Source organism: Nicotiana sylvestris, chromosome 5 (genome assembly GCF_000393655.2).
Source record: "Nicotiana sylvestris chromosome 5, ASM39365v2, whole genome shotgun sequence".
Taxonomy (NCBI): domain Eukaryota; kingdom Viridiplantae; phylum Streptophyta; class Magnoliopsida; order Solanales; family Solanaceae; genus Nicotiana; species Nicotiana sylvestris.
This window is the reverse complement of record NC_091061.1, coordinates 157,970,268-157,987,065: the sequence shown is the minus strand read 5'-3', so window position 1 is coordinate 157,987,065 and position 16,798 is coordinate 157,970,268. Positions and strand designations below refer to the sequence as shown.

The 16,798-nt window shown below is 35.9% G+C and overlaps 1 protein-coding gene across 2 annotated transcripts; it reads left to right on the top strand.

Moving 5' to 3' along the window:
- The first annotated feature begins 11,693 nt into the window (after positions 1 to 11,693).
- LOC104211493 (pentatricopeptide repeat-containing protein At5g04780, mitochondrial) lies at positions 11,694 to 16,406 on the top strand. 2 transcript variants are annotated; one of them, XM_009760555.1, is made up of 3 exons: positions 11,694 to 14,146; positions 15,621 to 15,814; positions 15,890 to 16,406. In XM_009760555.1, the coding sequence occupies exon 1, from the start codon at positions 11,872 to 11,874 to the stop codon at positions 13,744 to 13,746; it is 1,875 nt and encodes a 624-aa protein (XP_009758857.1). In that variant the 5' UTR covers positions 11,694 to 11,871; the 3' UTR covers positions 13,747 to 14,146; positions 15,621 to 15,814; positions 15,890 to 16,406. The 2 variants fall into 2 exon arrangements, with proteins under 2 accessions (XP_009758857.1, XP_009758855.1); XM_009760553.1 differs by having other exon boundaries at positions 15,621 to 16,406.
- The last annotated feature ends 392 nt before the right edge of the window (positions 16,407 to 16,798 follow it).

Genomic DNA, 16,798 nt, shown 5'->3' with positions numbered 1-16,798 from the left:
GGAGGTGAGGATGAGATTTTTTTCGCTCCCACCCAGTGATCCGGTGGGGGAATACAGGCCAGTAGCATCGTTTGCTTTGTTTAGTATATTGATGGTTGATGGGGCGAAGATTTTCGAGCCCGGTGATCTTGCTTGGCTCTTCTTCCTCTTCTCTGCTGCTCTTGAGTCTCGCGTGGGTTGGGTTTTCCTCCGCGGTCTTTTTGGTGAGTTATTGTATTTCTTGGTTTCGATCTGGGAGAAACTAGGAAATTTTCACTAAGAAATCTCCACAGATGGTGCCAAATTATTTGACTCAAAAGATACTAAAACCTTTTTGAACAAATCAATCAAAGATGAAGGGGTAAATTTTAGTCAAACGTAATTAATTCCGGATCGAAAAGTTAACAATAACGATTGCATATGGGACGAAAGAGGCATGATTGATCTTATTAAGATTCAACATTGTCTTTCTCGTCAATTGATGAGGAAGTAAATTTACATATATTCTTCGAGGTCATTTCCTCTTTTTCTTGAAGAGATAAGAAAGGAGCTTTTTTGTCATCCTTTTTTGAGAGAATGGAGAATCCCTCCGAATTGAGAGCTTTCTTTGGTTATATATAGTCGAGGCCCTTTTACCCTTTGTTTGACTCGACACTTTCTTGTCACTAATATGTTCTGGTCGTGATTTTAGGCATTACTCTTTTCGATTCGTCGGATGTCACAGAAGAGAAATGGAGTGGGCTCTATTGACTTTCAATGCCCAGTTACTGAGGCGGGGTGTGGGGCAACCTGGTCGTGATGGTCAGATTTTGACCAATACACTAACAGAGTCAAAATAGTTGTTACTAGGTGATATCTTTTTATTTATCTAAATTTTAATTGCCAGAATTACTAAATATTTGTCTTGATAGAATGTAACAGATATCCAACGAAACAATAAGAAGTGTGTAAGTTAGCTCTAATACACCATCAAAATAAGAACAAAGTAAAGTTTCATATAAATGTAGTTATCAAATCTAGCTTATCAAGATTTCCATGTTCATCTTGAAGAGGAAGACTTATGAAAGCAACACTTGTGACGCTGAATGTATCACCTTAAATTTGGATTAAAACAAATGAAGCAAAGTAAACCACCTGTTGTCACACCTCCTTTTTACGTACCCGCGAGGGTACAAGGGAGTTTTTTCCAATTAAAGGACAATCGAAACGGGATTGGTTTATTTATTTCAGAGTCGCCACTTGGGAGATTTAGGATGTCCCAAGTCACCAATTTTAATCCCGAATCGAGGAAAAGAATGACTCCATATTACAGTCTGCGTACCAGAAATCCGGATAAGGAATTCTGTTAACCCGGGAGAAGGTGTTAGGAATTCCCGAGTTCCGTGGTTCTAGCACGGTCGCTCAACTGTTATATTCGGCTTGATTATCTGATTTTATACAAATATGAACTTATGTGCAAAATTTAACTTTTAACCGCTTTTATCATTTACTGTTATTTTTATCAAGAATTGCAACATCGTGGAAACACATCTCGAACCACGTCACATCAATGCACCCGTGGTTGTTGGCGTATTTCAACTATGTTGAGATTTGGATTTGGGTCACATAAATGTGCACCCGAGTTTAAGAAAATTAAATTATTAAAGGCGCGGCTAAAGCGACTAGCGTATCATTTACTTTGGGTAGGGCCGTGGAATTTTGCTAAACGGTCCATCCCGAAGTCTAAGCAATGTTAAAGTAAATATTTACTGAGGGCCCAACAATTTTGTATTTTTATTCGGCGAGGCTCATCTCATTCTTATTTTTTAAAAGGAATTTGCAATGTCGTGGACATGCATCTCGAACCACGTCACAATCAATGTACCCGTGATCAGAGACACATTTCAACACCGCTGAGATTTGGATTCGGGTCACATGAAATGCACACCCAGGCTTAAGAAAGTAAAATATTAAACACGCGCCTAAAGAGACTATCGCGTTATTATTTTGGGGAAGACCGTGAAATTCGCTAAACGGTCCTTCCGAATTCTAATTAAACCATACATTTTGTGAGGGCCCCGCAATCTATACGTTTTATTTGGCGAGGCTCGTCTCATTTTTATTTTTAAAGGATAAACCTACAATGACTATATTTTCTATTAAGTTCGTCTCTAAAATAAAAGAAAATCTCTTAATTATTTACATGCTGAAAAACGTAACTTATTAGTTATTAGTTTACGGCTAATGCGAATGGAAAATTGCGATCGAGTTTGTACAAAGAAAAACTGCTTTCATTTTATATTCTGTTATTCAATAATACTAGAACATGAGATTGACCATAATATCAAAACAGATTAATTATTCTCCGATTAATTTAAACTAACATTATTAGATGAAGAAAGTATACATATGCAACCTCATTATTCATTAATCATTCAACTACATCTTTATACGAAGAAAGAAAAATTAATATTCAAACACAAATCCAACAGGAGGAATTCAACAGGAACAAAGCCTGATTAATATTTCATTTTTTGCTTCAAGCCGAGATTGTACAAATGTGTACCTGGAAACAGCAGTACAAGAACAAAAGAAGGAGAAGTCAGCAGCAATAATACCACAGCAACAGCAGATTCAGCAACACCGCAAACCAGTAACAACCAGTAGAATAACCCAGTAACCGATTGAAAACTCAGCAATGCCAAAGTACAATCGCAGTCAAAGCAGAAGAGAGAAAAGATACAAGATGCAGTAGTTTCTGATTTTTGAATAACACTCGAGAAAAGCAAACGGAAATTATTCGAGTGAAAGTTCAAATTGCATTTCTCTTTTACTCTCAAAATGTTTCAGGTCTGTCCGCTCTCAAGTGTAAAAATCTGTTTTCTTTTAATGTTCAAATCGGGTCCTCTTCCCCCTAATCCCCTCTCTCTTTTAATGTGTCAAATGACCCTATATATATAGCAAGACAAGTCTTGAATCCCCAACCCCAAATTATTCCCCCAATGGCATGCTTTGTCCCACTTATTAATGTTTTCTTTATTTAAACATTGTCCCCCATGCCTACATTAAATAAATACCACATTCTCAACACATTATAATTTGTCCCCCATGCTTAACATAAACAAATGCAATATTCCCTCCCATTATATTTTGTCTTGTCCCTCATTATGTTAAACAAGTACATCAAAACTCCACCCCATTATATTTTGTCCCCCATGCTTAACATAAAGAATCAAGATAATGTTCAATTACCAAACTAACCCTCCGACCTTATTGCAATTACAAATCTACCCCCAAATGCAATGCAATTTACCAAACTACCCCATCAGCTCTAAACACTCAATTAATCATAACTTAACCAAAATATAGCCAAGATGACCAATTTCTCAACAATCTTCAACAACAAATTATATGAACACGATGAACACCACAACTCAAAATTAATGGAATGAATTAACCATATCGGGAACCAATCCTGGTTAATTTAGACCATGAATGTATGAGCAAGGATACAACAATACAAACAACAAAATACACGATTCAAATTAAATCAAAAACCAAAACATGAACTCACATTAAATCACTGGATTTAACATGAACTTCAAACCAAGATGAACATGAACTAAATATATTTTTAAACAACAAACATGACGGATTCAAAGGATTCAAACAACATTAATATTTTTTGGAAAATACATAATACATGAAACAAATTGAAGAAATAATTAATTAAATTTCAATTTGAATCTAACAAACATTAAACTAACAAATATTCACTTAAACAATAATACAAACATGAAATAAATATGAAAACAACTAATTAAACTTCCATTTTGAAATCTGAAAATTAATTCAACAAAACACATGAACATGAACAAAACCAAAAATCAAATATCCAACCATAGACATGAACAAAACAAACATTTGCCGATTTTAGATTCGAAAAATATCCAAACGAAATACGGACAAAAATAAAACTCAAAAACTACTAACCGGATCGAAACGAATATGTACGGACTGTTTTGACGAGCCTCGACCAAAACTCGACCAAACGACGACGACCAAACCTGAACCAAAGCTCGAATACGAAATATAGCGATACACAGTCGGAAGCAGAAGCTGAAGCAGTAGCAGCTGGATTTGGTTTTGTTTGGACGGAGCTTCTGCTTCAACAGTAGCGGCAAATGATGGAGAAGGTCGACGCACTGGATGTAGCGAAGAAGAAATAGCTGGGGGGGGTGTTTGGTGCTTGCGCGAAGAAGCTTGCAAGCAGGAGCAGCTGGCCATGGTGAGCTCAAGCAGCAACGACGCAACAGGAGTAGTGCTCGACGAGCAAAAACGCAGCAAAGGCAGCGGCGAAGCAGCCGGGGAGGTCGACGTGGATGGCGGTGACGTTGGTTGTTCTGAGCTGGACGTAGCGGGCAACAGAACGCTCATGATAGTATGAGGTGAAGAAGAAGAACCAACCATGTTCAGTTGGAGCTCGACGAAGACGCAACAGTGGGGTTTTCTTCGGAAACCAGCCATGGTTGCTCCAATCGTCAAGTTTTCCGGCGATTGGAGGGGTCATTTGGAGACGAGGAAGAAGATGGAGACGTGAGGTGAGGAGTTGGTTGTCGATGGGGCTGGTGAAGGGCAGCCATGGACGTTGGGGTGTTTGGAAAGTTTTGAGAAGAAGAAACAAAGGTTGGAGGGGGGGCGGACCATTTTTCTTTTTTTTAGGGTTTTGGTTTTTTTCTATTTTGTGTTTTGTTTTGTGTTTTGACAAAATGAAGAAGGGGTGTTGGGTATTTGGGTTAATGGGGCGGACCGGGTTGACCCGGTCTGAAGTGGACTGGGTCATGGGGAAGATTGGGCAATTATTTGGGCCTGAGGTTGAAATTTGAAGAAGTGGCCCAATCCGATTTTTCTTTGTATTTTTGTTCTCTTTTCTTCTTTTATTTTTCTAAAACTAAATTATAAAAATACTTAAATGATTATTAAGAACTATTAAGTTATAAAAGCGCAAATTAACTCCCAATAACAATTAACGCACAATTAAGTAATAATTAAGCATAAAATTGTTCATTTGGACATTAAATGCTAAAAATGCAAAAGATGCCTATTTTTGTAATTTTTAATTTTTGTAAAACTAATTTAATTACTAACAATTGTAGAATTAAATCCTACATGCAAAATGCGACATATTTTTGTATTTTTTATTAATTTAACAAATAAGCAAACACAGACAAATACAAATAATTATCCAAAAATATCACAAAATCTCACAAAATTGCACACCAAGGAAAATCATTTGATTTTGAATTTTTTGGGAGTAATTCTCATATAGGGCAAAAATCACGTGCTTACACTTGTCACTATTAAGTGCATCTGTTGGATCGTGGAAGTAAATGATAGGACAAATTTTTTCTTTCCTTTTCTTTTAAACCAGGGAATGCGCAGCCGTTATTTTTTGAATGCACTCCGAATAAATCTTGCTTTAGCGCAATAGCTCGTAAATCACCTTGGAGAAGTAATTCTCACTAGGCAAATTACGTGCGACGAACTCGGCCGAAAAAGCATACAATGGATTTCAAACTTGCAACCTTGCATTTGGGGATCTTCTGTTTAACCAACTCCGCTACCCTTGCACGTATTTCTTCGTTTATTATTGATATTATCCCTGTTCTTTCTCTTTCACACTTATATAAATAAAGGAAGACATATAAGAAAACAAATTCTTGAATTAATAAACAATAATCATGGTGAATATGGTCACTAGTCTTTATTTCTCATATATTATTGCCCGTTTAGGCTACTGTACCCTGTGGAAAAACGCAAGTGCCTTTCAACTTTACCTCCATTTAGTGGTCAACATGGAAGTTTAGAATCATGCACAAGCATGAGCACTTACCTAATATTTCCATTTTGGTACAACTTTGGATTGTCAAATACGGACTAATTATAGTGTACAACTAATTATCATAGTGTTCGACCTTTTGAGTGTTGTACGTAGGGTTGGCAAAATGGTTAAAAGAAAACAGTTAAAACACTCATATTATCCATTAAAAAAATGGGTTGAATAATGAACTTTTTTAAAAAATGGGTCAAATATGAATAAGAACCATATTATCCATTTAGAAAATAGATAACCAATGAGTAACCAATGGATAACCAATGTATCTAACTTTTACATTTGTAGAGCCTCAAATTGGGGGTTCCTCAAGTTAGGGAGACTAAGAATTCTCCCAAAAGTGATCATATGCTAGAATTCATGGATAATATGGTTACCCATATTATCCGTCGGTTAACCCATTTTTTATTCGTATTAAATATGGATCGGGTCAGATAATTAATCCGTTTTTTCATTACCCTTTTCTACCCGAACCATAACTGACCCGACCCGCCCGTTTGCCACTCCTAGTTGTACATGTCTATCCACGTAAGAAAATGTTTGTGGATTCTTACATCTTAAATGTTTGGTTATTTTAATCAGATCCATTTTAATCGGATATAGAGCGAGTTTTATGCATCAACTGGATATATCGCTTTCAGTTCGAACTATGTAAAAGTATGTAAAAGCAATTTCAAATAAAACTATACTCATTCTAAACTTACTGATTATAAATTCTGGATTCGCTTCTATCTAATTTGAACATCTTAATTATCTTTTTGCGACGAAAATTTCTATTCTTAGTCATTGTAACAGTTTGAAAATGTGATCTGTTAATAATATCGTGTTCGAAACCAGAAAGTCGGAGAAACAAAGAAATGTTAGTTCAATAAACAAAATAAAAAAATAATTTTGAGCCCAACAAGTTGTTTGTGTGTCCTTAAGGAATTTAATCTCCTCACTCTTACCCTAGGTTTTGGATTAATTCCTCACAGGATATAATGAAATAAATATTCTGTGATACCGTAACTACAAATCATAGAACTTCAGCGAACTCAACAAACGGAGCAAATCACACCTGACACTTATGATTATTTGGAAAAACAATGCAACAATGTAGACAGAGGTGAATCTAGGATTTAAATTCTATAGGAATTCAGCCTTTAAGATTTTAGCATTGAACTCATTATATTTTTAAAGTTATGGGTTTAAATCTACTATTGTTGTAATTATAATAAATTTTACATACAAATCTATGCTCCGCGTCGAAAGTTATAGGTTCAGTTGAACCCGTTACTCATATGCTTGATACGCCCCTGCGTGTAGAAAAGAGGGGAGAAGATTTCAGATTTTTCATGTATAAAAAATAAGGTTAAGCCTCTACTTTTATAAACAAAAAAGAATGAGATGAAAGGTGCAACTCAGAAGATGTCTCTTCCATTTCCCATTCACATTCATTCACAAATTCTAACACGGCCTACTACATAAAAATTAATAGTTAGATGAGAACTCTATGATATATGCGCAGCCTCAACAAAATTAGTAAAAGGGCGTTGTAGGATAACGGACATGACAAATGATAGGACATAGTAAAGAATTGAAGTGTGAGTTTGTCAAACTAATGTGTCAGTTAAGGCGTATTCAGGATTTGAACTTTATAGGTTCGCGAGTCTAGGACACAACCACAAGTGATAATAATTAAGCTTGAAATTTAATATTTTTAGCATATATATAAATATATAGGGCCGGGTCAAAAATACTGAATTCGACTAAATGCATAGCTATACCGTGAATCCGCCCATGTGTGTCGGTATTCTCCTTTTAGATGGTGTCTCAATTTGCACTAGTTATTTTGACAAGGTGAAATTTATGTACAATATGCTATAATGATCTGCCAGGATTTGTAGCCAAATGAGAATTCATCGAGATTAGTTGCCAAATTGTCACAATCCTTTAGGATTTTGCTTACAAATTCTGGTGCAAAATAATTTTTGCAAATTTATAAATGAGATCAAAACTTAAAACAATAACATAAAAAGATCCTAGCAATTCAAAAAGGCTATGAAAAAGGTTAATGCTAGTGGGCAAAACCTGAATTTATTTGTCTAGCACTTCGTTGGACTTATTTGACGGCCCATTATAAACATATAACAATAGCTGGACTTCTAGTCCAGCTCTCATAAGATTCAATGTTATGGGCCAGTCTATTTTGTCTGGCAGCCAGCAGAACAAATGTTAATAGGCCCAAGTACTCATGTCCCAGAAGATGAAAGTAATAGAAATGAGAATGTTAAGATGGATGTGTGGGCATACCAGAAAAACAAGATTAGAAATAAAGTTAATTGGGATAAGGTGAGGGTGATCCATGTGCAGGACAAGTTGCGGGAATCGAGGGTGAAGTGATTCGGGCATGTGAAGAGGTAAGGCATAGAGGCTTGGTTAGGAGGTATGAGAAGTTAACCATGGTGGGTCTGAAGAAAGGTAGATATAGTCCAAAGAAGTATTGAGGAGAGGTGATTAGGCAGGACATGACATTGCTTTAGCTTGCAAAGAACATGGCCCTCGATAGGAAGGTGTCGGGATCGAGCATTGGGGTCAAAGGTTAACGGCTAGTCGAGAGTTTCTCCTAGTCTTACCACTAGTATTAATACTATTCTTGTATTTTCTTATTCTTGGATATTTATTACTACCTACTATGTAGTTCGCTTCTGTTATCTTACTACCTTATTATGATTATTGTTTGTTACTTCTTTTTCACTATCCTTTGAACCGATGGTCTATCTGAAACAACCTCTCTACATTCACAAGGCAGGAATAAGGTCTGCGTGTACATTACCCTCACCAAGCCCCACTTGTAAGAATACACTGGGTTTGTTGTTGTTGTTGCCCAAACCTAGTCAGCTCAAACAAAATTTGTTTTAAAGAATTTAATATGCGTATAATCGTACGTATTATAGTTATTGTATAATCTATATATACCGGTTAGAAAAATTAAACAATTAATTTGACTAGCTGTTTGTGCAAAGATCTTGTTTGCTTTATCAAGCCATGTTTTAAACCTTCTGAATGTTCCACTAATAACTTTAAAAAGCTTTAATCACACAATTTCTTTTATGTACTTTTTTTTATGATGGAAATTGTTTGTAAATTTTAAAGTTTACTTAGACACTAGGGAAATAGTATTTAATTCAGTATTTATGTGGAAAACACTGCAATATTTTCATTCTGACCAATTTTTACGTTTCAACACATGGATTGGAGTCAAAAGAGCTTGCCCTAAACCATCCTTTCCGAAATGATGTTTTGAACAATGTAAATGTTGCAATTTCAAAAGCACTTTAAAATTGAAAATATTTATTGCAGTTCCTATTTCTTTTCAACTGATAGCTAATATAGACAACTTCGAAACGAGTTGAATATCTATCATGCAGCAATTGTGAGAGTAAGTCTGGTATTGTTTTGTTTTTGTTTTTGTTTTTCCGTACAATTGATTTTTTGGAGATGATGAAAACAAAATTAAAGTTTAATCCTCAGCGTTTAATGGCAGTGCAAGTAACATAACGTTGCTGTATTTTTTTTTTTAAAAAAAAAAACAATTTCCGACTTGAGCAATGCTAAATTTAGACATTTGCGTCTAGGCTTGGTAACTTAACCTTCCGATATATGGATTTGAAGTTTGGGCCCGCCAAGCTAAATTTCAAATAAAAATGTCTGAAGTTTGTTTTCTATTGTCTGAAGTTTGCTTGCACAAGTAATATGTCAAACGTGAGGTCAAATTTTAATTTCGGATGCTGTTTTACTACTTCAATTACGTATATCAAAAATTGATTCTAAAATGGCTAAACTCATAGGCATTTATGCACTGCAGCTATGAGTTAAACGGGGTCCTAAAGTTGACTATTCGTGCACTTCCTCTAAAAATATTAATAGTCTGTTTGGTCAATCTTTTTTGAGGCAAAAACACTTTTTTTTTAATCAAAAGTGTTTTTTTCTAAAATTAAGGTGTTTAGCCAAGCTTTTGAAAAGAAAAAAAATGCTTTTGAGGAGAAGCAAAAGCAGTTTTGGAGAAGTAGAAAAAAGTAGTTTCTCTTCAAAAGCACTTTTGATAAAAACACTTTTTAAAAAAAACACTTCTCAAAATAAGCTGATTTTTATAGCTTGGCCAAACGGCTATAAACCAAAAACGAACTGTGAAACAAAAATTCCAAGTTACAAGAAAAAAAGGAGAAGGAATTTTTACCTCATATAGCAAAGGTTAACACCTTATTTATTTTAGTTAAATACCATTTAAAAAAATTATATTCTATAGATGTCTTTTAAGGTTTATAGCAAAATATTTAATTTTGGTTACCTCCTAGCCCTAAGCCACTAAATACGCTAATCAGTTACAATATTTTTTTTCTCTCTCTACTTTGATACATATCATTCTCTTCCCTCATCCCATTAAAATTTCCGATTCTCTTCCTCTTCTCTGTCTAGTTCGCTTGCGATTTCTCCCCCGTCGATATCCTTCATTGTAGTAGGAGAATTGTTAGAGTATAGTTGCACTCGCGATGATGTTGCGGACGAAATTGACTGGGTCAGTAGGGGAAGCAGCCATAGCGAGGCAAGTGGTACTGCTTGAACTGCTACAGATCAAGAAGTTGTCTTGCGGCAGCGTATTTCCATGCCCGCAAAAATTATGTATGATTAGTATGTGGGTCCGTTGCTAATTTTTCCTTTGGCATAAACGAAACTTTCCAAATCTCTAGGCACGTTCAACTAAAAAGCCAACAGGAAAAGCAAAAATCCCATGTTCTCCAAGTCATAACAATAGTGAATACCGTCCCTGCCAATTGAAAAAATTGAGATATGGATGTTGTAGGATGATTTTCTATTGTATTTTTATGTATTTCATTGTATTCATTATCTTTTTTCATTGTAATTCAATGTATCTCATTGTATTCCATGTATTTCATTGTATTCACTGTCTTTTTTTCTCATTGTATTTCAATGTATCCCGTTGTATTCTATGTATTTCATTGTATTCACTGTCTCGCTATATGCCATAAATATATTCATAAGTTTTTTTTAATTAATATAATTTATGTGTTCAGATGTATTATATAATTTCTTTGAAGATTGCTATGTTTTTGGGGTATTTTTCGGTTGATAATTGATAATAGGGAGTAAATCTTAAAATATTGTACATAAATTAATAGATAGCACCTCAGATTTGGGATGATTTTCAGTTAGACACATAAACTTAACTCTCGAAAATATATATTCCTATACTTTTTTAGTTTTTTTTTTTTATTACATAAGGAGTAGAGAGGGCAAAAATAAGAGGGAAGTATCAGGCGGGAAATCAAACACTCAATAACAAGGTGAAAGTTCAGGTAGCCAACTAACGGAGTTATTGAGATTCCTCGCCTCCTCTATTTGGCAGATGTATAGATGTATGACTTCTGAATACATGTGTTCCCTAAGATAAGCGGAGCCAAAATTTGAATATGAGTTCTAAATTATAGGATAATGATATCCCGATGGCCGGTGCACTAAACTTCCGTTATGCATAGGGTTCGGGAAAGAACACACTACATCATATTTTAATAATTGAGTTATAAATATACATATTTAGTAAATTTTTTAATACAAATACGTAATTAGTGGTTTTGACCTAACCCATACCAAAGTGGTGTAACTAAGAATTTGCCCAAAGTATTCAAATTTGAAAGAAGTGATGTGTTGTATACCTCTAAAACGTAATATTTTAAGTGTAATTTTTATCCGTGAAACTTCACTTGCGGCTGGCATGTTGAAGAAATAAATTAGTTAGTGACACCATACCAAATCGTGAAAACCCTACTTTGCCAATCAAAAATGTATATCTAATCACTAACTGACATATAGGGCCAAGTTTGAAGGGCTATTTAGTTTTAGCTTAAATTATTTGATTTAATTAGTGCGAATAAAGTATTTCGCCTGATTCAAACTTTGTCCCTCGTATTGAGTACTTGGTACTCCAGGTATGCTTCGAGCTCTTTGGGTAAAGGCATGAAATGAAAGCCTTACGAAGATCCAAGATTTTCAGTCTGTATTTTTATGCTCAAAGGAGAAATTTATCCTCAGTCGCCGATGCTACACTTCAGAAAGCAGCTGAGGAAGAAGAATTTGACAGCGTTTGGGAATGCAAAGATTCAAATATTCTACCCTTTTTGCACCGCACAGTACAAGAATGCGCAAAGGAAAGGGCTGCAATGAATGGAAAATCTGTGCATTCCCAGATCATAAAGTTTGGATATGAAGCAGATACACTGACAACAAACATGCTCATAAATATGTATTCAAAATGCGGCCTTGTTGATTTTGCTCGTAAAACGTTCGACGAAATGCCTCAAAGAACTCTTGTATCTTGGAACACCCTGATGGGTTCGTATATACAGAACAAAGATGGAGAAGAAGTTCTCCATCTTTTCGTTCAAATGCAAAGGGAAGGGACGCAGTTTAGTGGGTTCACAGTTTCAGGTGTTCTTTGTGCTTGTGCTGCCAAATTTGCTGTTTTTGAAAGCAAACAATTGCATGCTTTTGCACTGAAGGTATCACTGGAATCACATGTTTTTGTTTCTACTGCTTTACTTGATGTTTATGCTAAATGTGGGTTGATGAACGATGCTTTTCGGGTTTTTGATTCCATGCCTGAGAGGAATGATGTTACTTGGAGTTCAATGGTTGCTGGGTATGTCCAAAATGAGCTATATGAGGAGGCTGTAATGTTTTTTCACAGGCTACAAAAGTCGAGGGTCGAGCATAACCAATTTACGCTTTCTTCTATTATATCAGCTTGTGCTGCAGTGGCTGCTTTGTTAGAAGGGAACCAGGTGCACACTATAGTCCGGAAAACTGGTTTTGGTGCCAATGTTTACGTGGCTTCCTCTCTTGTAGACTTATATGCAAGATGTGGATGTATTAAAGAAGCCTATATGGTGTTTTCAAATGCTGAGGTGAAAAATGCTGTAATATGGAATTCAATGATTTCTGGCTTTGCTAGAAATGCACGACCTTTAGAGGCTATGACATTGTTTGAGAAAATGCAGTTAGCGGGATTTTACCCGACTGAAGTGACTTATGTGTCGGTTCTATCTGCTTGTGGCCATATGGGTTTGGTTGACAAGGGGCGGATATATTTTGACAAGATGAAGAAAGAGCATAACTTATCTCCGAACGTATATCATTATTCATGTATGGTTGACATTCTTGGTAGAAAAGGCCTGGTTGAAGAAGCTAAGGACTTGATAGAAAATATGCCCTTTGCTGCAACACCTTCCATGTGGGGTTCTGTCTTGGCATCTTGCAGGGTCCATGGAAATGTTGAGGTGGCTGAAATTGCTGCTAAACATCTGTTTGAGCTCGAGCCTAATAATGCTGGGAACCATGTCTTGCTTTCAAATATATATGCTTCCAAGAGAAGGTGGGGCGATGTTGCATCAACAAGAAAGCTTCTTAAAGACAGCGAAGCAAAGAAAGAAAGAGGCAAGAGTTGGATACAGATAAAAGACAAGGTTCACACATTCATGGTCGGGGAGAGAAATCATCCAAGCATTGCAGAGGTTTATTCAAGATTGGATGAGTTGTTGGTAGGTATGGAGAAGTTAGGGTACAAAGGTAAAGCTGAACATGACCTGCACGATGTGGAAGAGAGCAGAAAACATGAGCTTCTGAGGCATCATAGTGAGAAACTTGCTTTTACATTTGGGTTGATGTGTTTGCCCTCAAATGCTCCTATAAGAATTATGAAGAACCTCAGGATCTGTGGGGACTGTCATTCTTTTATGAAGTTTGCTTCAAAAATAACAGGGAGGGAAATAATTGTCAGAGATGTTAATCGCTTTCATCATTTTACTAATGGATCGTGTTCATGTGGAGAATTTTGGTAAAGGATGTAACTTCTTAGGATTTAAGATCCCTTCTCTGAACCAAGGATTAGGTTCAAAATCGTTGAAAATTAGTTAAAACCTGGTTCTTTTAGATCTGACCATGTATAGGAAATCAGAGGCATTTTATAGCAGAGAAGTTTATTACTATCTATTATCTCAAACATAATGGCTTTACAACATGAAGCTGGTGAAAATCCATTTTTCCTCTGAGCATTTGATGTGATCACAAACTATGTAAGCAAGCTGGACTCTGGGCAATGCCTTTCCCGAAATGATGATTAGCAAAGGCCATCAGCTACATCTTATAGCACCGTCGGGTTAGATTCTTATGGCATCCAGCCAGGGGTAAGAAGGCATGGCACTTGCATACCGTCATTCCTCTTGTCAACAGTAATGTGTGGTGAGTGACTTTTTCCCCCTTATAAGGCACAATTCTCTACTTTTCTCTATTTTGAGAAATTCTTTTATCATTCTTAGCTTGTCAGGATTCTAAAATTTAGCTAGTTGACACACACAATTTTTGTCTTCTTTTCGGAATAACTTAGCAAGAACCAGACATAGTACTTGGTTATTCTTATCACTAGTATTTTTACTTATCAAAAACTAAACTTTTCGTTATTAAGATAGCTAAGTTTTGAAAGTATTGCTATTATTTGTTGTATTAGAGTGTAGGAAAAAGAACTGGTCAGTCCAATGTGTAAGACCACCTGCATTATACGGACTGGTAAAGTGGAAGCATTTACCGTATGAGGTTCTAGGGGGTTAAGACAGAGGCATAACCAACACTTAATTTCTTCACTCATCTGTGCGTTCCAAATGCATAACATTGTAAAGTCAAACACATTCTTCATTCTCAAGATGCTGCCTTTTGTTAGGTTTAGCCGACACTTAGTTTTTTCCACTGATCTGCATGCACAACTTTGTTTAAGTCAAACACACTCTTCGTTCTCAAGATGCTGCCTTTTGGTAGATTAAGTCAAATCTCATAAGACATTCTTAACTTTCTCATGAAGGCTTTATGCACTGAGATCGCATGTAGATTGACATCTTTTGTCTGATAAGAAGATTGACATCTTCTTGAAAAAGGCAAAACTATTCCTCAGTGTTGCATTGTGTGTAGAAGTATTGCAGTACCTGTTAGAAGCCAATGACACTATTACAGGAGATATTCAACGAAATTAGGAATACAACACAATGAGAAAGTCATTTTCCCCCATTTGATGGAAATATCAACCAAACACCAGAAAATGACTTCCTTATGGAAGTACTTTTATGGAATAACTGCCATTGTACCAAACACATCCGGAGTGTATGTCGATTAAGCCCTAGGCCTAATATCTAAGGTGATTCACTAGGAGAGTTTTTCTTTTCTTCGTTCCTACAATATAAATGGGCTATAGAACCTCCCTTGTTTTTCTAAAACCAAATATGAAAGAATTATGGTAGTCAGTAGAGACAAACGGATCATAATAGGAGAACCTTTTATGTTTGTTTGTTACGAAAGCCACTGATTTGAAGTTTCTTCTTGATTAGGAAACATGAAGTCTAACCAGCACAATCCACTTTATATAAGCTTTGTCTAAACAAGGCTATCCCAATTGATCATAAATATCTTCATTTGTATTATGTATTTAATATAGTAAGTACAAAGAATATCTCTACTTCTAAAGCCTCTTCATTGTCAAGGATTTAATGGAGAGGCAGAACTTAGTTGTTTCCTTTACATGCATGAACTTTTATGTTTAGATGTATGTTTATTTATTTAAGAGTTTTCTTTTTTAAAATGGAAGTGTTAGGAAACTAATTTTTCAATAAAATATTGTGATTTAAGTACTCTAGTAGATGTAGAAGGTGCTCATGTACCTGTTTTACAGGGTCAGTGGTGGCAAGTCAGTGTCCCCAAAGGAACGTTATCCAGGCAGATGATCAATTAGATGAATCACCGACTCGCCTAGAATTCTATTGTCCTTGTGAAAACAAGGAAACAGTGGATGCTTCATGATGCTGGAACCAGATTCCATGAAAATTATATTGGCTGCCAGAACTGTTGCTTTCCAACTATTTTCAGGTGAAAATTTTGGAGGTTGAGAATGTGAGTCGCAGCAATGCTACCTCTTGACCTAATGATCTTCTCACCTAGCAGGAGGGATCGCAGCTACTTTTGATGCTTTTGGATCGAACAAGAAATGATAGCTTGACAGTAATGAGTATGGTGATGGCCTGGTTGGCGAACATAAAGAAATGCTATTGGCTTGATGAATTCCAAGAACGGCTTCCTAGCTAGGGAAGCTGCAAAGCTCATTTACTTCCCTGAATTTTGTATATTTCATTTGCAACGGGGCTACAGCCTACCTCAGTTGAATCAACATCAAATCATTAGCAAGGGGCAAGTGGGAGAAAGGATATGATATATGGACTAATGTGGAGGGACTTCCTTCCAGGACCAAGTTCAAGTCATGAACATTGCCAAAAAAAATGTACAGTTGTTTTAGCATAACTGGTATGGGAAGATTTTATTCTACATGCTGTTCATGCACCGAGTTAAAGTCATTAGGGGTTAATATCAAAAAATTACACATTTGAGTCTTGCACTAGTACAAGAAGTTCTGGTTCTTTCTTCAATGATTTTCATTAGAGGTGAAGGGAAACTTTATTTGACTTTTTTTTTTTATAAGATAAATGATTATAGTCTCTAATCAACTGTTTTTCCGTTTTCTTCCAATTTGCTGCTTGATGTGCTTGCACATGCAGATTTAGTTGATTATCTGAGTTTTCATCGAGGATCTTTCGGAGACTGCCTCTCTACCTCCTCGGAGATAGGAGTAAGGTCTGCGTACACACTACCCTCCCCAGACCCCACTAGTGAAATTTCACATTTTACTTTTGTACATTTTACTTTTGTATGCTATCGTTTAACATTTTATGTTTTTTTTTGCTTGATCATGGGTCCTTAATTTGAATTTTAAAGAGTTCCATTATAATGTCTGAATTTGTTACCTTTTATATTTTTAGGAATCATAAGTGATGCCTTACATTACATGAATGGGTATTA

Bases quoted from the DNA above. Each gene is read 5' to 3' on its own strand.
- LOC104211493 (XM_009760555.1), top strand. From the start codon at position 11,872: ATGAAAGCCTTACGAAGATCCAAGATTTTCAGTCTGTATTTTTATGCT.